The sequence below is a fragment of the Gymnogyps californianus genome, chromosome 12 (assembly GCF_018139145.2).
Source record: "Gymnogyps californianus isolate 813 chromosome 12, ASM1813914v2, whole genome shotgun sequence".
Taxonomy (NCBI): domain Eukaryota; kingdom Metazoa; phylum Chordata; class Aves; order Accipitriformes; family Cathartidae; genus Gymnogyps; species Gymnogyps californianus.
Window position 1 is genome coordinate 433,317 of NC_059482.1, and position 23,459 is coordinate 456,775.

A 23,459-nucleotide genomic window follows, 5' to 3' on the forward strand; every position below is an offset into this window, starting at 1 on the left:
GTGGGCGCCGTGCATGTGCACGTGTGTGCGTGTGTGCACGTGTGTGCCCGGCCCGGCCGGCAGCGGTTTGGCAGAGAATCCCCTCCCCCATGCTGAGAAAAGGCCCTTTTTCGCTGTGACAATTCAATATAATTGAAAGTTTGCTTAGGAAAGAGAGTCTTTTTAACTGAACATGCTCACAGCTGAATCGATATGAATTATACGGCAGAGAAGATGCCTAGGGTATTAAAACATTAATTAAGTAACATCATGCTACCATCTAACCAACAGCACAATACCATTTATAGGTACCGCTATCTTTTCTCTGGGGCGCAGTGTGAAGTCTCTCTTCCATCACCGCAGAGGCCGCGGGAGACCCGGAGCACCGCCGGCTGCAGCTCCTCCGCAGCTCGGGCTGGCGCCTTCCCTTGGGGCGGCCGTGGCTGCCGCGGCTGGGCGGGATGGCGGGCATGGACGGGTGCCCCCAGCCCAGGGGTCCCGCTCCTGGCCCCCGTGGCCACAGGGCTTTGTCTGTCGTTTCTGCGGTGCCGCCGACCCTCTGCCGCCTGCGCCCCACTGGTGGGTACGGGAGGACCAGCCGGGTCCTGCTGAGGGACGAGCCGCCGGAGCCAGCCCCGCGCAGCCCTGCCGAGGAGCCGCGTCCTCGATGTGGGGATGGTGCCAGCGCTGCTGCGCTGAGCTGCCGCCTGCGGAGCCGAGCGGAGGCAGTGCCCACGCGGCTGAGGTTGGATTAGCTCACCACATCAGCCTGGGGAACTAATGCACCGATTCTGCAATATACCAAAATAGAAAGTCATTGGAGTGAAATCAGTGTCTTCACCACATCCCCTCTGGCAGAGCGTTAATTAAAATGACTCTCTAGTGCTTTAGATCATCAGGTGTACATTGTTAACGAGCTTGGAGGAGAGAATGGGCTCCACATTCGTAGTTTAAGCGCTGATGGAGTTAACCCTTCACCACTGCTGGCACAGCCTGAGCCTGGTGGCAGTTTCTCAGAGCATCCGTCTGCATTAGAGAAGTCGGCTCTCTTAGCAGACTTCAGATGTCATTTAGCAAAGACGTTGACGTGGGACCCTGCTCAGTTGAGCAGAGATGTGGCTGCAGAAGCAATGTGGCTGCAGCCGCTGCTCTCAGGAGAGGGGTCTGTGCCGGCCCGAACTCCCCATGGGCTGCTGTGACCACGGCAGGCTGCAGGACCAGCCGCCCCACGGACTGAACTTGCCCTGTGCTGCAGCAGGTCTCCTGCAGCAAACCTGGGCACGGCAGGGAGGTATCCCACAGCACAAAACTGGTCTCACTGGAAGCTGGCAGCTGGCAAGGTTTTGGGGTTTCTTTTGGCCTAGTTTCAGTCCCAGTGATCTGCTGCTTTATGCCCCAGACGCTTTTACAAATGCAGCTCTTCTGTCACTCGGTGGCATTGAAAATGTGTCTTTGATGCTTCACCTGGATGCCAGGGCCCGCGGCGGGGATCTGGCAGCACTGCCCACGGCATTGGGGTGGCGGCGAGGGAGGGAAGCCGGTTCCCACGGCTGCTGGCACAGGAGTGGACCCTCTGTAGCGCTGACCTGTGTGTCTGCACGCTGGGCTGCATGGTGGCATTGCCGTGCCTGTCCCCCGCCCCCAGCCCCCCTGGAGCCAACTGTGCTGCCTGGACGTGGCGCTGCACGCAGGGGGACGTGGGGCCGGGGTGAAGGGCTCGGCTGCTGGCTGGGCAGCCCAGGAGCGGGGTGGCTCAGCCCTGGCACGGACCAGCCCATGGCTGCTGCGACGTCCGGCCGGGCTGTGCACCGGGAGCGTGTGTGGGAGGGAGAGCGTCTCCCGAAGGCATCCTCCATCCGTAGCTTCCGAGTGCCGCAGGGCCCTGCCTGTTGGACGGGATGTGGCTTGCACCGGCGTCTGGCTCCCGCACCCAGCACCCATGCCGGCCCCGTGCCCGGGCTGCTGGCAGGGCTCGTGCGCCAGGCTCACCTCCACTGCGCACCCGGGTGGGATCCCCTGTGGAAAAGCCGGTTGGGGACAACGGGGAGACCAGCGGCATTTCCTCCTTCGGTGTCAGCACGTGCCGGGCGGCCCATGGCACTGCATGCCGTGCTGCAACGCGGGGACCGCCCGGGCCACCTCCCTGGGGCAGCTGGCCAAAGCCCCCGCTCCTGCTGCGTCGACGACAGCAACACACAGGCTGCACCCGAGGGCAGAGGCACCCTCCAGCCAGGAACTCTGCTCCAAATCCCTCGGCAAGGTTACTGTCTGCAGTGGACACCTGATCACTGCTCTGTTTTTATAAATAGATATTTTTTGGCCTGTACGAGTGTACTAGTAAGAGCTAAATCTCTTCCTTGTCTTTTAGGTGATGGCAATGAAAGGTTATTAAAAGTGACTCCCAGTCTCCTCTTACCAGAATCACAGCATGGAAAAACCTTTTTGTTTCTGTCAGAGGTTTGCACAATTTCCGCTGATGCACTGCTCTGAACAGGGAGGCTCTCGCAGAGGTTTTCAGTTTGCAGCTTGTGCAGCTACTAGAGGCCATTTACACCTTTCTGAGCATTAGAGAGGTGCTTTCTCAACCGTAGCTGTTTTAAACTGGAATTCAACCCAGGAATAAATAGCAACGTTACATAATAAACTTACAAAACTGCAGGTCTATGAACAACAGTGAAGTCATTAACGCAGCACAGTGCAAACACCGGTGGAAGGGTCGCGCTGGCGACCCCATTACTGCTGCAGTCCCCTCCGCTTGTGGAAAACGCAGAATGGATTTTTCCCATTAAAAAACCCCAAACCGCTAAGAGGCAATCCAGATCCCCTCCTGTTTAGGCTCACGCCAGAGGAGCAGCGCCTGAGCCTGGGACAGGACCAGTCAGCCCGGCCCATGGAGAGTTTTGGGGTACTGAGCTGCGGCGCGCGTTCGGGTGCCATCGCCCTCGCCGTTTCAGTCGCCAGAAGCACAGGATCTCCTTTTTCAGGGCTGTGCGCTGGGGCCAGGGCCTGGCTGGCTTCGTTCGGTTACGCCGTAGCACCAGGAATCATCGGGGCCTTGGCAATTTTGACCCACTTTATTTCATAATCCATGTATTTTTGGAGCCTGAGTCAGTACGAGTGTTGGTTTTTCTTTTTTTTCTCATGAAGGTGCATCAACGACCTGATTATTGAACTTACTGGCTCGCAAGCGAGTGTCCTGACTCAATTAATTAAAGAACGCTCCCGCTCCCTCGCTAGCTGCAAGATTTCCTCCCCGCGACCCCTGCTCCGGCTGGATGGCACCGCGGAGCCCAGGCCTCCGCTCCCCGGGGAGGCAGAGGAAGCCCCTCGCTGTCAGGGAGGCGGCAGAGCAGCCAAGGACGCCCACGCTAAACAGACTGTTCATCCCACCTGCAACGTTGGGTTGGTTTTTTTTTTTTTTTTTTTAAATTATTTATTGCTGCAGTTATAAATTAGAGATGAATGGTAGCCCCCCGGGCTCCCTTTTGGATGTGGTCCTTATTAATGCATTTCAAGTATTTTCTGCTGCAAGGGGCAATTTTTGGTAAGAGAATTGTGTACTTAACACTCAGCAGTTCGTCAAGTTTTCCTCCCTGCTCAAGAGGCACTGCAAGCAAAGGGAAGAGCAGCGAGTCAGCCACTTACCTTTCTTACCTTCGTCTCCTTTTGGTTTGATCAGTAGAAGAAAACAGATGGCGATTTTAGTTCACTTCTAGTTTACAGGTTTCAAGATGACCTCAACCCATAAAGGCATCATGCTTTCCCTTTAACCATTAACTACAGCAGTGTGCCCAGAATTCTTATACAATCATTTAGTAAAATTAAATGCACTTATAATGTCTTTTTCATACACAATGCATCCCGAAGCCATAATACGAATTGCACCATTTGGCTCATTACTTCCACTTTAGCGTTAATTCGCAGCATCAGCCCAGGCGCTCTCACACCGACGGGCACCCAGACGCCCGTGTGCGGGGAGGGACGTGGACACGCGCGCGCACCAGTGGTGCACGAGGGCGTGTGCGTGCGGACACGCGGCTCCGCGGCAGCACCCGCCCGCTGCGGGATGCAGCAGCTGGGGCGGATGCGCGCGTCCCGCTGAGCCGCGCCGAGCCGCGCCGAGCCGCACGGCACACACCCACCCCGACACAGACCCTGCACCGCACAAGCGGGGACATCGGAGACGAGAGCTTTTGCTCATTTTTTTTTTAATGTATCACAATGAGCAGGAAACATACGTGATGAAATATTTCCAAAGGAGTATATTCAATTACCATCTACAGTCAACTCAACTATGACAACAAAGTCTTTTGTGACAAATTTTTTAAAGTTTTGAAAGTTCCGTGTGGTTTCTGTTTCTGTTAGTCTCCATGTATTTTGGTACAGTTCGAGATCAGCATTGTTACAGTAACAAAAAAAAGCTAACAAGACTACATTATAGAAAAACACCAAGAACATCATTTTTGGTTTCACTTGCTCTATTTTTTGTACATTGCAAAGGCTGTTCATATCCCTCTTCACCTTATTTATGCTTTCTGTTCTACCCAAACTCGCCCCCCCAAAATAAAAACGAAAAAAATAGTCAAAGCTTTGTGTTTCACAGTGGGCAGTATCTCAGCGCCGACCGACCGACCGACCAACCAACCAACCAACCAACCCAATTTCTGCTTCTATTTAAAAGTTTAATTTTTTTTTTTTAAAGCAAAATATATTTCCACGAACAGCGAGTGTGCCGGCTTGTGTCAGCGCCTCCCTCGCCCCCCCGCCTGCCCCCCGGGCGCGGGCGGCCCCGACACACCCCTTATGCCTCTCTTTATTCTCAATTGTACGAAACTTTGGCCATCTTCACCACTTAAAAAAGCTTTTTATTAAAAATAAAACAGAAACCCGCTCAATGCCAAGTTTAAAATCTTTTCCTCGTGGCCCGCCCGGCCCCGCTCTGACACCCGTTAGGAAGGCCACGCGTGGGCTCGGGGGGGGGCACGGAGGCTCCCAAGCGCCGACGTCGCTCCCGCAGCGTCCCCGGGCCCTGGGGTGCGGGCAGCCGCCGGCGCGGTGCTGCGGGGCGCGAGGCCGGGGCTGGCGGGGCCGGGGGTCCCGGCGGGGCCCCAGCCCAGCGCGGCCGGCGGGGCCGGCGGGGCCGGGGGCGCGGGTCCCAGCACCGGCCCCGGGGGCAGCCGGGCTGCAAGAGGAGGCGGCAACCTCGCACTGAAAGTCTCTAGAAACGTTTAGAAAAAATACAAGGAAATGAATTTATAAAACCTTTTAGTGGGTGGGAAGGAGGAGGGGGAAGAAGGAGAGAGAAATTGCACTATGACCAAGCAATATAATTAAAAAACCGAAACGAAACAAGACAAAACAAAAGGATTTCCAAAAGAGACCTTGCGGAATTTGACAGATAAAGCTAGTGTTAAATTGTTAACTTGTATCACATAGAGAATCAAAAACAAAACAAACAAAAAAATTTCTATATGATACAGACAGAGTAACATACAACAGTTAAATGGCAAAAAATATATATATATATATATTTCATAGAATTACAAACAAGATAAAATAATGGAAAACAAAAACTGTACAACTTTAGAATTTAAAAAATGTTCATCTCAAACACGGGGAGAAATACAAGAACTTCTGTTAAAAGAAAACAGTTTGTTAAAACAGCAAACGCTTTTTGTGTACTTGTTTCCATTTTTGACACCTTATGCTACAACTGGGTACTGGTAGGAATATTAGATGGTACTCTCTTTAGTATCGTCTACTTAAAAAACAATTAAAAAAGGAATTTGCACTGTGCATTAGCCTACTTAGAAATATGTACAACAGTTCAGGATCTAGTCTTTCATCGAACTAAAAACAAAAATCCATAAAAACAAAAGCGTCCCGCTAGAAAATGAACCCCACGTTCGTCTCTCGAATGCTCCAGTCTCTCGCAGAGTCGACGAGCGGCTTCAGCACGGGGAGGAGAAGCCCGGAGGCAGCGGGAGGAACCTGCGTTCACAGTCTTCGAAGTTCCCTTTTGAAGCAGGAGGAGGATGAAGATGATGGGGAGAAGGCTCTCGCACTTTCGGGGCAGAGGAAACGGGGCGGGGGGGAAGGAGATTGTTTCTGTTGACATTTGGCTACGGAAGTGAAACAGCAAGCATCTATTTGCCTCCAAAATCTACATTTTAGCAGCACAAAGTTTTCCTTTCAAAGTCCGGACCGTAAGAGATGCGTGCGTGCGTGCGTGCGTCTGCGCGTTCCCGCAAGCAGGGGCACGGAGCTGGACGGGGACACCAGTGCCCGGCAGGCTCCTCGCCTGCCCGCACGTGGCTCTGAGCCGCGGCACTCGCCGCTCCGCCTGCCTACCACGGGAGAGAACTTGGAAAGAGAAACCTGCCTTTTGGTGCGCTGGGTTTTCGCTAAGAGTTGTCTCTCTGCTTGCAGAAGAAGCACAGATAACAACCTGGGTACTTTTTTTATTCTTTATTTAAACTTAGACTTGTTTGTTTAAATCAGAAACAAATTCTCAAGTAAAAAGAATCCTTTTTGCTCATTCTGCACCAGTGGTGAAAGGGTATGTCTTTGGATTTTATTTAAAGCATGAATTTTCTTTAGAGAAAAAAAATGTAACAAAAACTTTTTTTAAAAGAAGGAACAGAGTGCAGCCTAATTACACAAACAGAAACAAATGCTTATAGTTTAGGAACAGAGTCTTTGAAGCATTTACAAAATGAGGAAAAGAAGAGGGGAAGAAAAAGAAAAAAAAGGAAAAATGGAAACTAAGAAAGAGATAAGTGCACAAGGGTAACAGACATAGGTAAATCGTATGTATACGCCTTAAAAAGTTTCAAACCCCCAACAAAAAATATTCTGCAAGGGATCCTACTGACCCCCCAAAACCCTTTGAACTTCTTTCTTTAGTTTTTATAAAATAATTATGCAACCACCCTCTAAGAAATGAAGGTAGCGACCATAAGTGGAAGATTACAGGATGGGGGAACGGGGAGTAAAGGTACAAAGGGGAGAAAAGCTTAGGCGAGTCAATGGATTGCAATCTATCTGGCTAGGAATGAACAAGACAACATCAAATGAGAAGCCGTCAGCTGGACCATACAAAAGCTAAATGTACACAAAAGGGTTTTTTCTTTTAAATCTACCATACTGCTTCAGTTCATTTCCAATGCAACAATCTACTCAACACCAAAAATGGTCATATCTATCATAAATACAGAAAGTCAGTTGTTTTAAAACTTATTTTTTAAGCTCCAAGTCCTCAACACTCTTTGTGTGGGTTTTTTTTTTTTTTCTGAAAAGTGGGAGTGCTTAACTTTTCCCCTTGAAATTGGCTTCAGCAGAAAAGCTACCCTTAAAATCCCCGAAAAGCTAAAGCAGTTCACATTGTTTTTCTCTTGAATACTTTCTGCCCATTTTAAATTAACAAAAAAAAAAAAAAAGAAAAAAGAAAAAAAAACCTTTTCTGGAACGAAAATGAAACAAAACAAAACAAAAACCCCAAAACAAACGAAAGAAATTATATATATATATATATAAAACAATGATTCTGAAAACAGAACAAAGTGTGAGCGATTGACCTGAGAATAAAAAGACATTACATTTCTTTTTTCTTTTAGCAAGCCATTGGTATCTGAATGCTAAGATAGCAAGAAATTTAAAACTGTAACAAGGTGGGCTGCTTTCCCATACAGTGCATGCCGGCCTCTGCTGTGCTATCGACGTGGGGCGTTATTGAAAAGGGGCAATATACAAGGGGCTCAAGCTCCGAAGACAGTAAGGAGGCAGCACGGGCTTTTGTCTCCCAGACCAACAGTACCTTCAAAAGGACAAATGTAACAGATTTTTTTTTTTCTTTTTTAAGTTTTATTTTATTAAAAGGAAAGAAAAAAAGAAATGTAAAACCCACCGGCATCGTTATATGGGAAAACAACCCACGCTTTTTCTTTTTTCTTTTTTCTTTTTTTGGTTAGAAGCTTTGGAATTGCAGTTAGTCTATTTTTGAAATTGGTTTGTTATTAACTTTTTTATTTAAATTCATTTTCATTGTTCATCTTCAAAGCTTACAATCTGAAGGTGTCCATTCCTACGCTAGCTAGACCACTGTCCTTAGGGCAGCCGGGGTCCCGGGGCCCCTCCGCCGGGCTCGCCGGTCCATCTGACTTTTGGCTAAGATCCGTGTCAGACTCCTCCGAATAGTCGTCTGTTGGCATCGAGGGCTGAACCCCTGAGGTGCTGCATGAACTTGAGGTAACCGTTGAAGATGAGGAGAGAGGAGGGAAAGGCGGCGGCGGCGGCTTCCCCGGCGGGGCGCGGGGGGCCGCCGGGGGCCAGGGCTTTCTGGAGGCGTGGGGGGAAGCCGGGGGGGCCGGGGGGGCGGGGGGCTGTCGTTTGAGTGAGCGGCCGACTGCGAGGTAGATGCGGTGCTGGGGTCGGGGGGGCAGGCAGAGTGAGGTAATAGACTGGGGTGCTCTTTGGCGTTTCTTGCTGCTCTTGTGATTGTTCGGTGTTTGTGCGGGGCTGACTCGAGATGCTGACTGAGGGCTTCGTCCCCACACACCGTGCTCTCGCACGCCACGCACTGGTACGAGCCGCTGCCCTGGCCGCTGCCGGTGGGCACGTGAAGCACCATCTCTTGCAGGTTCGCCACGGACTGGCCGAAGAAGCAGAGGGACTTCAGGTGGTCGCTGGCCGCCTCCTGGTCGCCGAAGCCCGCCTGGCACTTGCGGCAGACCAGCTTGTACTGCACCTTCGGGACGATGAAGGGGTCGCAGAGGGAGTCCGCGCCCTTGCCTTCCGCTTCGGGCTCTTCTTGGGGTTTGGGCAGGAGGGGGGACACCTCGCGGGGTGCGTTCTTCTGCTCTTCTTGCTTGGGGGGTTCTTTGGCAGGGTCTTTGTCCGGGGTGGCAGCCCCCGCGGGGACGGGGGTTTGGCTTCCTTTGGGCTGCTGCGCTTTCTGCTGCTGCTGCTGCTGCTGCTGCTGCTGCTGCGCCTGCCGCTGCTGCTGCTGCAATGCCTCCTGCAGACTCTGCTGGTATTGCTGGTACTGCTGCAGCAGGGAGCCGGGGGACAGCCCCAGCAGCGCCTGCGACAGCGCGGGGCTGTAGGGGAAGAGGCCCTCCATCCCGTACATGGGCTGCAGGTACCCGCTCTGCAGGGCGCCGGGGATCTGCGGGGCGTAGTAGGGGGAAAAGCCGGGGACGAAGTAGGGAAGGAACTGGCTCGTCAGCAAGGTGGTGGGGTCCGAATTCAGGGCGGCCTGCAGCGCCTGGAGCTGGGCGGGCTCCACCGCATACTCCATGGCGGGCAGCGGGGCCGAGAGGGCGCCCGCCGGCGCCTCCCCCTTCTCCTTCTTGGGCCCTGGCAGGGGGTCCCCCTTCCCCTTGGGTGCCTTCTCCTTCTCTTTTGCCTTCTCGCTCTCCTTCTCCTTGCGCTGCGGCGGGGGCGGCTGCTGCGGCTGTGGCTGCGGGGTCGTTGCCGGCGGCTGCTGTGGGGCCACGGCCGCCGTGGCTTGTGCCGGGGTGGGCGAGCTCAGCGCGGCCGGGGGCTGCTTATTTGGTAATCCAGAGGTGGGGAGGCCGGGCGAAGGGACGCTTGTGCTGGGCAGCCCCATCAGGTTGGGTTTGGGAGAAGTTAAAGCTGCAAGAGGGAGGAGAGAGAGGTGAGGAGTCACTCGGCACTGGGCAAGCAGAAAGCACAAGGCGGGGTGACCCTTGGCCACCCTGCAACTGCCCCTGCACCGCCGTCTCCTCTGCACAAGGGCAGCGACCGGCCCGAGCTCACGCGCCGTAGCAGCGCGGGTCAGAGAGCCCCTCCGCTGCTCCCGCTTCCTCTGGGACAACCGCTCCTCTCCCCGCTCCCCGAGGCCCCATGCCATGGGGACGTGCCTTGTCAGCCCCCATCACCCGCGGCCGGCTCAGCCACGCTGCTCGGCAGCACCGAACATGGTGTCTCTGCCGGGGACACCCACCAGCCACCCGGGACGCTCAGCACAGCTGTTGTTTTACTGACCCCTCTGAAATTCCCGAATGATTAACAGCTGACGTCAGGGACAGGCACTGTTCCTACATCTGCACTAACTGGTCCTTTGGCCAAGGGACTCCAGCAGAAGGAAAGTGCTATGCCAAATGGCCATAATGCTAGATACTGTCAATGTCGTTAAAATCTCCACAGATTAGAAAGCTCTGGTCATGGCAACTGAAGAGGACTGAACAGGCTAAATCTAAGTTATTTTGTCCTTATTAGGCTGATGTTCACGAATCCCCAAACCTCTCATGCAACCCCTTCCTTCCTTCCAACGTAACAGGCTTTGGGCGCACAGCTTCTGAGTAATTTCAGAGTTTAAGCGGTATTCAGACATCCCCCTAGGGCACGAACGTCGTGTTTTGGGTGGAATTAAAAGCGTCGTGATGCTTCCTCACAAAGGAGATGGATTAATGGTGGAATGTGAAGTCTGCCCATCTTCCCAACAGCAGGAATAGCCAGTAACAACGCAGTCCCCCGGTGCCAATTTCTGCTCTCACAGCTGACAGTAGTTAGGGGCAAGAGGAGTGTGGCTCCCCGAGTCACATCCATTAGTTACGTCCACTGCAGCTGGCGAACGTGCTCCTGAAAAGGCATGTTCTGCTTGGGAAGTCCCTCAGTCTCATTTGGGGAAAATAAAAATGAAACAAAGCTCTAACATTCTGCCGGTGCAGCCCTGTACACTCCATGGCTCCGGAGCTAGGAACCTGCTGCAGGATCCACCCCTGCTGCAAAACCGTTCAACAAAATCTAACTTTTCATTAACAAAGCCCGAGTCCTTACAGCTGCGACGGTAACTGCTCAAAGGTGGTCTGAGCGTGAACAGTCGCAGAACTACGAATCAGCCATGGAGGCACGGTAACTTTTATTTTAGGTTGTACCTCTTCTGTGATATATCCAGTGGGAGAGGAGAGGAGAAACTGCCCCTTTTGGGGATGACCTGGGGCACGGTGGCAGCTTCAAGTCTTTTCCAAGGGGAAGCATGCCAGCAGGAAAATCGCTGTGCGCAGGGCAGGCGGTGATTCCTGGCAGGGAAATCCAGCTGCGACAGGGCTCCTCCGCCTTGCGAAGGCAGCGTAAAAGGGACTCAAACGCAGCCAGGGGCTGGGGCCAACAGCTCTGTCTGAGCTGCAGCTGCCCCGTTTATCCTGGTGAGCTCTTAAATCACCATAATCGATCCCGAGGAACAAGCGTAGGCATCCTCAACCACCTCATCCCTGCCGCTAGCAGGCAGCCCGGCACCCAGGTCCTTGGCCAGAGCAGAGGGCAGGACCTGGGGCAGAGGCTGACGGAGGGAGCACACGGTGTAAATTCTGCGCAAAGACACACGTGCTCCTCAGGCTTCTGGACACCAAGCCCCAGACTGCTGCCTGCACAGCTGCATCGCGAGAGCCCGTCACTTAACCGTGCCCTGCAAAGTTGGTGTAGCCCAGAAGGAAACCATACTTCTCCACATACAGCACGGGAACCGCTTTCTTGCAGCATCACGCTCTGAGTAGCAGCTGGCAGCTAAGGGGAGCAAAGCACTCTCCAAAACCTGGCTGCACTACACCCTGGTATAAACAGCTCATTTGTCTACAGCGCTGCATTCATCCACCGACGCTGGAAACCTGCATCCAGCGCTGGCCTCCCGAGCGAAGGGCAGGAGACAAAGCCGCCGTGGCTCTGCAGAGGCCAGCCTGGCGAAGGAGCCCCGCAGAGGGGCTGGGAGGAGGGCGGCCAAGAGCCGGGAGAAGTCAGCGATGGCTGATGCAAAGCCCTTCTGAAACCTGAATCTGCTCCCGATGCGGTATCGAGACAATAGTGATTTGTGAAGGTACGAAGTGTATGAAGTGAGCCTCCACGCAGCAGCCTTATAGATTTCAGATAAGGGCATGTTATGGATAGATGCCATTGAAACTGATGTTCCCTAGTTGAACAGTCCCTGAGAGGTTCAAGCGCAGGAGCAGCAGCTAATTCATAACATTCCTGGATGCACAGCCTTATCTGCTTCGACAGGCTTTGAGCCGAGATGGCCTGACCTTTGGAGCTTTATCTAAAGGCCACAAATAGTCTGTTTGACTTTCTAAATAGCTTAGTCCTGTCTAGGCAGTCACTGATTGCTTTTAACATTCACAGTATGTAGCCCCATCTCCCCAGGACACATACTGGTCTTCGGAGAAAAATAAAAGCAACAACATAGATTGTAGTGCAAGAAAGTAATTTTAGATCTTGTTATAAATTTGGGGTACTAAGTAAACAGCACAGAGCTACCTGCGATAGGTTGACAATATAATTTGCCAAAGAGATCCTCTTGGCCTAGTTCTGGCCTCTGAAACGAGATCTTCGGTAAGAACAGAAGTGTCGCATGAAGAAGTCCTGGCATGTGAAGATGCCCTTCAGGCATGTAGCTAGGACTAGATTCAAGGAGCAGGAATGGGCAGCAGCCCTGAACAGAAGAATTTCTAACAGCAACTGTTTTTAAAAATGGTTTAATTACAATGACCTATCCTACAACTGTAGTCAAGAATGATTTTACTTTCGCTTTGGGGGTCGTGGAAAGAGTTCTGTAACTATGCAAAAAAGCCTTGCAGAGGCCCTAACTCCCAGCAGAAAGCTTTTCCAGATTCCAGAAAAACTTACTCCGATCTCTTCTGCTCTCTGACAGGACCTTCTGACACGGACATCAGCAACCATGCTACAAGGCAATCCCCCTCTGCTGCTCTCGTGGAAAAAGGGATCTTGACTCCAAGAGAGTGGATCGTCTTTGGAAAGGCCAGAAGCCAACAAATACAGTGAGACTTAACTCTTTTTCATTTGTCAACAGAAGATATTTCAGAGACGAGCAGTAATGGAGAAAAAGGTGAACACAACCACTTCCAAGGGGAGAGAAAGATGCCTGTTTTGAGTCGTGGGTCTCTAGTGCTCTCTTTAGGGTGTTATACCCAATGTCACTGCAACCACACGCAAACTTCAGGCGCTAGTGATGTGATTTACAGCGAGCAGCTCTGCAGCCAGTCCCCCCTGCGAATGTCAGATGAGCTGTTCAGGTTCCATGTAGCTGCTCACACCAGCTACTATCCCTTTTGTCTAAGGCTTTGATTTGCTTATCCAAAGATTTACCTCCTGGATGACAAAAGAAGGCGGCGATTTTATTAACCTGACACAACCATGTTACCTGGCAGCATCTGCACTGAGTTTTTCAATCTGTTGAAAAAGGAACTTCAGAGTCAGCCTGCTGAATAAAAGCATCAGAAAGTCTTTTTGGAGACTGATAGCTCTCTGGTTTCCGATTAAGAAGCCAGGAAGATGCTCAGATTCTATTTAGGCTTCACACCATGGATTATAACTCATCATTAGCCAACTAGTTCAGCACAATAAGAGAAAGTTATCGTTTCTGGACAATGTCTACTAGCGGTAGATGTGTACTGCCACTGTGTAGAACACAAAGGTGCACAGTGGCAGATGGTGTCACCGTACCAGGCGTTACGGTCTCACGGGCTTTCCAGCCTGAGACAGACTCAGCCTGTTGCTGAGACAAGACACTGGAATCAGTTCTCAGGGTGTCTCTGTAAACGTAGAGCAGCCCTGGTGAAAGTCAACTTGAAGAGGGATCATCAGAAGTAAACAGACAAGTCTGCCAAGTGAAAGCAAGTCTCCTAGAGAACATCAGTTACTCCATCATGAGTGGCAATTCAGACACAGGCACGTCTCCAAGATGCCACGGATGTAGCATGGGTGAAATAAGGCCCTTGGATCAAGTTTTCTAGGTCACTGCTAGTCTACTGAGCAGCGTCTTCCACTGCCAGTGTTTGCTACATGTCTTATACTTTCCACCCGTCCACCAGGTACAAGGGACAAGAGCATCCTCAGAAAACGAAGTCCAATATCTGGGATTAGGCCACCCAAAGGACTATGCTAAATTTCATTTTTATGTAGTATTGTTAAGAAAAATCTTACTAAAGTACAAAGCAGATTTGTCCCATGACTACACTGTTGTTTGTTCAGAAGGTACTTTCAGGTCGTGCCCAGCCATTGCTCAAAAACCAATCCACAGCTGCACCGGGATTTGTCCTGGAGGTCACCATAGGGACGTTACCTAAAGATGCTCCAGGTTTCTGTCACCAGTGCTACCACGCACATCACACTTTTCGCTAGAAACAGTTCAGAATTATTGAAAACTTGGGATGGCACTACATAAACTGAATTTAATAACAAAAGGAAAGGTATAATGAACAATGCATTCAGCATGTTAGTCCTTTTCCTGTTCCATTTGATAAATCCTCTGTTTTCCATGTCCTTGAAGGTGCTTCAGAATTTTTAGTCTGTGCTAACGGAACAGAGATACGCAGCATGTCTAGATCTTGCTCTATTTCAGACTTTGCTAGAAAACCCGACTTCAGGAATTAAAGATAAAATACCTATTGCTTATTCGCTGTCAAGTAAACATGCTTGACTAAAGGGCTGGGTATCCTATTATCGGTCATTCTCAAGGGAACATCCGCTTGTGCTAAAGATGCGTCAAGTTAAGCTGTGTCTCTGAGCAGTGTGATAATATCCATACCCACCTGTGTTGGATGGGGTGAAGCCTGGTAAGGATGGGCTGTTGAGGCCTGGGAGCAAGACTGGAGGGATGCCCTGTAGTGCTGGGTATGCAGCAGGAAGGTTAAGAGCTTGCAGAGGGGTGTTATCAAACATGCCCTGCTGTTGAGCTGCCAGACCAAGAACCTCATTGGCTTTTTTGATCCGGTCCAGCTCCTGCTGAGCCATCAACTGACGTACAGTAGCTGGGTCAAAATACTCCTTTTCCTTATCCAACTGGCTTCCAATGGTTTCTTTAACTTTGGAGATATGCTGTTGAGAGAAGATATGGTCACGTACAGACAGTCGAGCGCTGTACTTGATGCCACACAAAGTGCACTCTGTTTTGGGTCCCTCGTAACTTGTTTGGTTTATACCAAAATGCTTGGCCATGCTGAGTTTGGACTTCTTCTCCTTTGCCCTAGCATTCTGGAACCAGACCTGAACAACTCTCTTTGGCAGTCCAATGTCATTGCCCAGGACCTCACACTCCAGCATGGTAGGTGTCCTGTAGTCATTAAAGCATGACTTAAGAACTTTTAGCTGGAGATTAGTCATCTGAGTGCGAAAGCGTTTCTGTCCGGGCCGATCCCCGCTCTCTCCAGACTTACTGGCCGAACCACTTGCACCAGGGCTGGGTGAGCAGGGGTCTGCAAGGCTGGATGTTTCGCTATAGTCCACAGTACCTTCATTATCGTACTCTTTGCTGTAAAAGCTGGGAGCTGGGCTGACCAGGCCAGAAGACAGCCGATCTTCATATTCAGACATTGCTATCATGGCAGCTTTTGTCAGACCTTCACTGGGTCCCGATGCTGATTTGGTTTCGGTTACAATCCCTGTTGCACTATCGTTGTCTGCGTTCCCTTCATCTCCTGTTGTAGTGTCTGTGATTGCAGTGTTGACAGAAGAGCAGTCATCGTTGTCCAGCTTTGTTTGGTCAAAGCTCAGATTGACTGAGGACATGGAGGGACTCTCGAAGTCTTCTATTCCTTCCACCTTAATGGAGGATGGACTCAGCAGAGTTCGAGGTGACAGTTCCATGCTCTTGTTCACTGGGGAGAGAGGAACACTCTGTCCATCACTGCTAGTGGGTGGCATGTGGGAAAAGCTTGCTCCATCAAAGATGTCTCCCTTCATTTGGAGTCCCCCATCACAATCTAAGAGCATAGCAGACAACGTCAAATTGTATCCAGCTCTCTTGGCCTCGTGCCAGTGACGGGATCGGATATGAGCTTCAAGAGCTGTCTTTGCTTTAAAGAGAGCTCGGCAGAAGGGACACCGTCTATGGGCTTGGGCAGGCCCTACAGCTCTGAACTGCCCCTTCCTTTCCCGTGCACGGGTGTTCTGAAACCAAACTTGCACCACGCGTTTCTTCAAGCCCACTTCATGTGCAATGTGATCCAACATTTTCCGTGTTGGGTTGGAGTCGAGCAAGTATTTCTGATAAAGAATTTCCAGCTGCTCTGGGGTAATGGTTGTCCTTAGACGTTTATCCCTTTGTGGTTCTTCTCCTCCAGTCCCGCTGTCATTTTCTCCAGGGCTCGCACTGGCCTTTTCCTCCAGCTTTCTCTTCAGTGTGTTCATTGTGGATGTTGGAGTTGACGGTGAAGTGGCGGAGCTTGCTGGAATCTGTGGTAATGTTCCAGATAGCAGCTGGCTCGCAAGTAGTGGATTACTGGGATCAAAAAGCATGAACGGCATATCCAGCGTTCTGTCCAGGAACGGGGGGTGGATAAACTGGTTCTGTGCACTCAGAAAATGAAGCTGCTGATGCTCCTGCCAATGCTCAAAGGAAGGAAATGCCAGCTTACACTGGTCACACTGGTATGGGATTAGCTGAGGAGGTAGGTTTGCCAGCTGTTGAGGGGTGGATGTGTGAATGGGTTTGAGGGAGAGATGTGAGAGCTGAGACGGACTTGGGCTTGACTGTGACAAGGAGCACTGAGGGGGCTGAGGAGGGGGAGGTGGCTGTTGCAACGAAGAGGGGGAGGATAACTGTGAAATCTTTTGGTGTGCTGAACTTGTCTTTTGTTCTCCTTGGTCCTGTTGCTGCTGAGACTCTTGCTTTGGTTGCACTTGCTTCTCTTGAGTTTGGTTTTGCTGTGTACTTGGAGGTTCAGACTGCTTTGGTTTCTCATCTGTAGCTTCTACTTTAGAACTATAGGTGGAGGAATCATCTGCCTCTGCTGTGAGCTGCAGAAAAGCTGAGGAGGTTGCATTGGCTGAAGACGTAGGCGTGCTGTAAGCTTGTGAGGGCATTGGTGTGCTGCAGGAGGAACTGGTTGGAGTCAAGAGCTCCATTGCATCCATAGAGTCTTCATTCTGGCTATCATCCTGTCCATCCTCATCCTCATCTTTGTAACAAAGCTTTTTCTGGTGTTTAATGAGATCAAAAATGCGCTGAAAGACGAGACTGCACTTTTTGCATTGGTAGTTCAAGTTGCTTGTTCTAATATACCTGTCATTTGTAAGCTCCCGTCGTTCCCCATCTTTGCCTTCTCCCTGATTCTCATAGTTTTTCCTAGCTTTTTGACGGGCATTCTGGAACCACACCACTATAACACGTGTTGGGAGGTTCAGCAAGTTAGAAAGCTGCTCAAATTCATCATCCTTTGGATAAGCATTGGCATCAAAGAAGTCCTGCAGGACTCTGAGTTGGTAGTCAGTAAAGCGTGTCCGGGAGGACCGCTTGCTTCCCCAGTACTCCTGCTTTTGAGGTTCTGGAGAAGGAGGCCGTGAGTCTATCTTCAGTTCTTCCAGGCTGGTAATGGGAGGATTACTGAAGTTGTATGGGGAATCCTTGTTGCGCTGGCGTTCTTTGAAAAGAGTGTTTCTGAACCAGTGCTTGATCACTTTCTGGGGCAACCCAGATTTGTCCGCCATCTCTTTGATCTGTTCCTCACTTGGGGAATTGTTAATATCAAAATACTGCCGAAGGACTCTGAGTTGGTCGTCGGTGATCCGCGTCCGTGGCCTCTTGTTCTGCTGCTGCTGGAGAAGGCTAGGGTTGAGCTGATGCTGGTACAACTGCGCCAAGTCAGCGGGCAGAGGGTCTACGGGACCCAGCTGGGGTGGCAGCTGAGCAGGTAACGTTTGTAGTGGCATGGTTTGCATCATAAGTGGTGAAAAGATGGGGAGCTCCATTGGCATGGAGAGCTGGGTGAGTGGCACAGATGGCTGGGCTGGTGCGATTGTAGGAGAGGTAATCGGTGGGGCAGAAGTAGGAATGGTAGGAGTAGAAGCCGGCTGAGGAGGTGCTGGAGGGAGCGGAGGTGGGGGTGGTGGAGGTGGTGGCGGTGGCTCTGGGGTCTGAGGCCGTAGCGGGTACAGTTTGTCATAGTGTTCTCTGTATTGTTTGGCAAATCTCTCTAACTGCTTAAAGGGAAAGTAATGTTGGTGAACATGCTCTTGGTGGCTCTTCAGGATGAGGATGTTTGAAAAGAACTTGCCGCATGTATCACACTCAAGCTTTTCCAGGTTCTCACCTTGCTCTGTCTTCCCATTTTTCTTCTGCACCTTCTGCTTGTTCTCGTTATACTGAATGACAAGCTCAAAGCCAAAGTTTTCCAGCAAGGCTTTCGTGGCATTCCCTCTTGCATCAGAGGCAATGCGCGGAGGCAGTAAGGAGGGCTCTGAACTACTGCCTGGTACAAAGTCCTTCTTCTCTTTGGGCTTTAAGTTATCAGGCAGAGACTCCTTAGATGCTACATTATTGTCTCCCCTCTCTGCACTTTCCCTTTCCCGTGGGGTTTCTTTTTCTTTCTCCTTCACTACGGATTTATTCTTCTTCTCAGGGTGCTGGCTCTGCTGTATAAGGACGGAGTGAGGTTGTGACAAGGACAGCTGACCTTGCTGCTGCTGTAAGAGCTGTGGATGGCTCTGTTGAGGGAGCTGAACTTGAGCCTTCAGGTCCTCCAGCAAACTGGGACCTGTACCAGTCAACGTCAGCGCACCACTGGTGACAGGCAAACTAACTTCTGGATTGAGCTGGAACTCGGCACTGGGGATGTAGAAAGGAAACAAAAGATGCTGCTGTTGCTGAAGCTGCAGAAGGGTCTCAGTGGTCATCGGAAAGTGCGGCAAAAGTGCTGGGTTGAACAGCTGAGACTGCAGGAGAGCAGCTTGCTGCTGCAGTTCTTGTTGCAGATGGGCCTGGACTTGGGCCTGTGCCTGTGCCAAGGTCTGAGCTTGCTGCTGCTGCTGCTGCTGCTGCTGTTGCTGCTGCTGCTGCTGCCTGGATGCAATCATGTCTGCCAGCTTCTTTCGGTTTACCTCTTTGGGCTCCGAAGGGGAGGAAACATTAGTGCTTACAGGGTTACCTAAGGGAGGAATTCCCACATTGTCGCCAGATACCTGGTTGAGCAGGCTGGGAATGGGAGTTGTGCCCGAATTACTTGTGTTGGTGGTTGTAAAAGTATTACTGTTGCTAGCACTCACTGGACTTGGCGTGGAGGAACCCAAAGAGAGACTGCTGCTGCTGCTGTTGCCAGCTCCGTTGCTGCTGCCGCTGCCCCCCGCCGCCTCCAGCTTGGCAGCGCGAGCCTTGGTTTGGTGCAGCACAGACCTCATGTGGATCTCCAAGGTTGAGCTCTGACTGTAGGCCACGTTGCAAGTGTTACACTTAAAAGGTTTGTTGTCTGGGCTGCTGGTAGGTTCGGGCTGCCCAGTAGCAGACTCTTGGAGGGCTCTTTTCAGTTTATGCAGGTGAGAAACTGAATTGTAATGGACCAGGAGAATGTTCTTTTGCGTGAAAGACTCCTTGCAGACCGTGCACTTGTAAGGGCGAGACGGATCTAGGAATTTCTCCATAGTGAAGTTAGGGCCCTTCCTGAAGGGTAAGGCCCTTTTCGGTTCCGAGCCAGAGTCCTCTTGCACTGACCCCGAATCGCTACCTGTCGGGCTCTGCTTATCTTCCAAGTCACTCTCCTCCTCCTTATCTTCCTCGACTATTATAGTGTGGTCTTCTGCAAGCGAAGGATCGCCCATAGCAAGGAGGTCCCCGTTGACCAAGAGACCACCGTACAGCTGCTGAATGTCGGCCTCGCTCAGCTCCAGATGGCTGGTTTCCAGGTGCTTCTTCAGGGCCTGGAAGGTTCGGAAGCTGCGCTGGCAGAGGCAGCACATCGTGGCCGCCCGGATGACGTGGTACTGGGAATGGAGCTGCAGCTTCTCAATGGTTTTGAACGCCAGGCTGCACTGGTTACAACGGTACTTGTAGACGTGGCGATCGGATACCGGCAGTTGAGGCCGCTTTGCGTGAACTTCATTGAAGTGTGTCTGCAGGGCTGCCGAATTCTTGAACACCTGGTTGCAGCCCTTCTTCCAGCAGAGGAAGCCGGAGTCCTCCCTGGCAGAGCTCTGATCGGCCGCAACGGGCTTGGGATCTCCGCTGTGCTCTGCACTTTCCGATGGCAAAAGACTCTTTCCCGAGTCCTCAGAGATCTCTGTGAAAACAAAATTAGAGCGAACCTGAAAATTACACCAGCACACAAGGGCGGATCAAGACCCTCTTTTTGTCCCTAAAACGTCCGTGTTTTTTTCTCTGCAAGACAATAGGTATTTCTAACATTTCTCCTCTATCTTCATTCATTTATTTTAATACCAGCCCATTACCCTCATCATGGCCCATTGCATAAACCTACACAATTTACTTTCTTGCCCACTTTGAATATCTGGAAATTATTCACACACACACGTTTCCTTAGTGCATTTATCACCTTTAATTCTTCCTTTTAAGTGAAGGCCATTCAGCCACCTGTCTGTCTTTGATGTCCTGCCTATTTTCCAATAAGGTTCATCAGACTGAACGCAGTGTTTGAGTCTTGGTCCTATCAAAGCTAGGAATGAAATTCAGGTCCTGCTGGCAGCAGCTCAAAGGGTGCTGTTTGAGGGAGGACAGGAGAAGAAGGAACAAGCACTCAGTGCACTGCCACTTTTCCAGGGTCTAAGAGCACAGTCCTGCCGGAAAAGACAGCATGATACGGGTAGAGGCCAAAAAAGTGATCCCGTTGCCCAGGGCAGCATTAACTACCCTGGCTGTGCCAGTGCTGCCCCACCAGCATCACTGCCTTCGGGCCGTCTGCCTGAAAGGAAACGATGGCTGTCTTCATTCCCAGGTTCCTTACAGACCTTCCAGGAGGGCACAGAAGGAAGACCGGCATTGCTTCCCTGCCAAGGTTGAGATCAGACACTTCGGCCCATGCAGAACGATGTTCTTGGGATGCCTTCACACCGCACGACAAAGCCAGGACTAAATAGCCATGGATTTACAGCCATGCCTTCATAACACAGCACGGCAATAAAAAAGGCTGAGGAGATTTGGGCCGGATAAGGACCACAGCTGCTCAAAGCTCCCCAAACCGTATGCCCAGTGTCCGTACTCGAGCTATGATCGCAGCAGAGCAAGTACAGCAGAGGTGGTAGCACAGCCTGCGGCCAGCGGCTGCAATCTTTGGCATTTCTCCACCAATCCCCTCAGCCCTCCACCACCTCTGCTTTTCACCGCTCACATCTGGTCTTCTCCTTTGCAAGGATTCAACACCATTTCCACGTGAACTGCCACGGTGGGTGAGCTCTGCTCCTCAGCTCTGAGCTGCCCTGCCGTGGGGACAGCCAGGGCCCCAGCCTGTTTGTGGCACAGATGAAGGGAGACGGCCCTGCTGGGCACCGTCCGACTGTGGTTCTCAGGGCACAGCGGGGCACAGGGAGCTCACCCGAGCGGAGACGGCCCCAGACACGGTCCCTGACCAGGTGATGGGAGCTGGGGGAGCGGAGGGACCCGTGGACCTCACTGACCCACACTCACCAGGCTGCTTCCCCAGCTCCTCTGCAGCGGAGTTGCCGTCTTTCTCTGGAGCGGCTGCCGGGAGAAACATGCTGCTGGGCATCATCACCTCAGGTGTTGTCACCTGGAGACAGGGAGGAAAGGATGTGGGGAGAAGAAAAACACAGGAAAATATTTTAAACATCTTCAGTGGCAAAATTAGACACCAGTATTGTAAAGTCAGAGGCGTCACTTTTCATAGCTCACTGAAGACTCATATTTATTAGACAAAGCTCACATCAGTCAAAAGTGTTTCTACAGTTACATTCTGGACATAATTAGCAGCGCACACTTGAAGAATAATCTTATTATTAATATTTTTCCTTTATGTAGAATTCAGACTTTGATCACTGACAATGTTTTGTCATGGGCTGTGAAACTTCTTGTGCAACCAATTAGGTAGATAAGTTGAAAGGCCCACCTTAAGCTGCTGAAAACATAATAAGGCCCCTAATTAAATCATACCTCGTAAAGTACACTGTAATCTTGAACTAGGGAGCATTGCAGCACTGTTTTCAAAGTGTATCGATGCAGGAAAAGGAGGGGCACGAGAAAGAAAAGTACAAATACGGAGAGAGGTGACAAAGGAAAGGATGAATAAGGAAAGACTAAAAAGACAGCAAATTGTCTGCAAAATGAAAAGCTTTTGGTAACCCTTTCCTTGCTCTGATTGTGTTCCCTTCGCCTCTCTTCAAGTGTTTGTCTAGAACCTGCACCATCGTAACGAGTGCAGTGCTGGAACACCAACATTTTTAAAGAGCTGGAGAGTTTGCGTGCTTCAACTAGAGGCGCTCTTTGAAAGAGTCAAATGCATACGCTCATCTTTTTCTGGAAAACTGTGTTTCTTTGGGTGCATCCGGTCACACACAGAACATACAACCGACCTCGCTAGCAGTTTGCACGTGGTTGGCATCAGACACAGGACAAGGAATACCCTCCTGAACGTCCAGAGCCAATATCTCACACCGCCTGAAAAGCTGCCCCACAGCCCTTCTCCCCAGAGCAGCAACTGGAAAGACAGACCCCTATCACCATCACCCTCCGTGCCGTATTCCAGCGCATGGCTGCCAGCACTGGTTAGATGCCTGTGGCAAGCAAAGACACCTCTACAGCTCCGAGCAGCTGCATGCTTCACCCCGCTGATGCTCAGGGAGCATCTCCCTTTCACCAGGGCCGTGGTACGTGAAGGAACAGAAACCAACACTGACTTGCAGTGCTTGCGGTGCTTCCGCTCCCAGGCTATGACTGCTGGGAAAGTGAGGCATAAATAAACACTCCTAGACAGGTGTGTTTCCTAGCAAAACAAGTCTCTCCGTCCTTCTGTCAGATACTAAGAGGGCATTTGAACCTTGGATTTCAGAAGAGAGTGAGTGAGCGAGGCTGTTATCTGCATGCAGTGTACCTTGCTTTCTGCCAAGTCAAGGACCACAAGGCTCCGATTGAACCGCATGAGATATTAGCAAATCTGTGGTGAAGCTGAAGGTAAACCTCTGTGCAGGACATGAAATCTTCCTTATCTACACACATGTCAAATCCAAGCAAACACAGACTAGACCTTGGCTTCGCTAAGTGAACGGAAGCAAAAACAGTCCATGAAAAACCTCAGAAACAAGTGTTCGCATATGAGTGGCTGCAGGCATCCGAACCGCACCGGGGAGGGATGCTGAGCTCCCTCCCTTTACTGGGATGGCTGGTGCACGGAGGCGAGCGCCGGGTCCCACAGATGTCTGCAGGAAAGGCAGCTGACGCTGATAAATCACCAGGAGGGAAGCTGAGCACACCAAATTCATTCTACCTTTTACTCTAAGCAGGAGTATCTGACGGCTGTGGGTGGTGGGTCATGAGACGTGAAAGGTCACTGGTTAATTCCCGGTAGCCGGGCTCGGAGGAGGGGGACGAGCAGGGACACCGAGGAGGGAAGGCAAGAAGGAGCCGTCCCTCTCAGCTTTATCAGCAGGGAGAGCGCTTTCCTAGGATCTTTAGGAATTATGAAAAATAAATCATGAGAAATTAAAAAAAACCCCAACAGAGTAGAAAAAGAATAAAATTATCTAACACCTCAGCTGCACATCATTAT

The 23,459-nt window shown here is 51.1% G+C and overlaps 1 protein-coding gene across 1 annotated transcript in view; it reads right to left on the reverse strand.

Moving 5' to 3' along the window:
- Window positions 1-7,549: 7,549 nt before the first annotated feature.
- ZFHX3 (zinc finger homeobox 3) overlaps window positions 7,550-23,459 on the reverse strand; it is a 175,698-nt gene continuing 159,788 nt past the window's right edge. Inside the window, 4 exon segments of the mRNA XM_050904095.1 lie at window positions 7,550-8,347; window positions 8,350-9,615; window positions 14,547-20,003; window positions 21,365-21,467. Coding sequence (XP_050760052.1) covers window positions 8,040-8,347; window positions 8,350-9,615; window positions 14,547-20,003; window positions 21,365-21,467 — 7,134 coding nt within the window. The 3' untranslated portion in view covers window positions 7,550-8,039.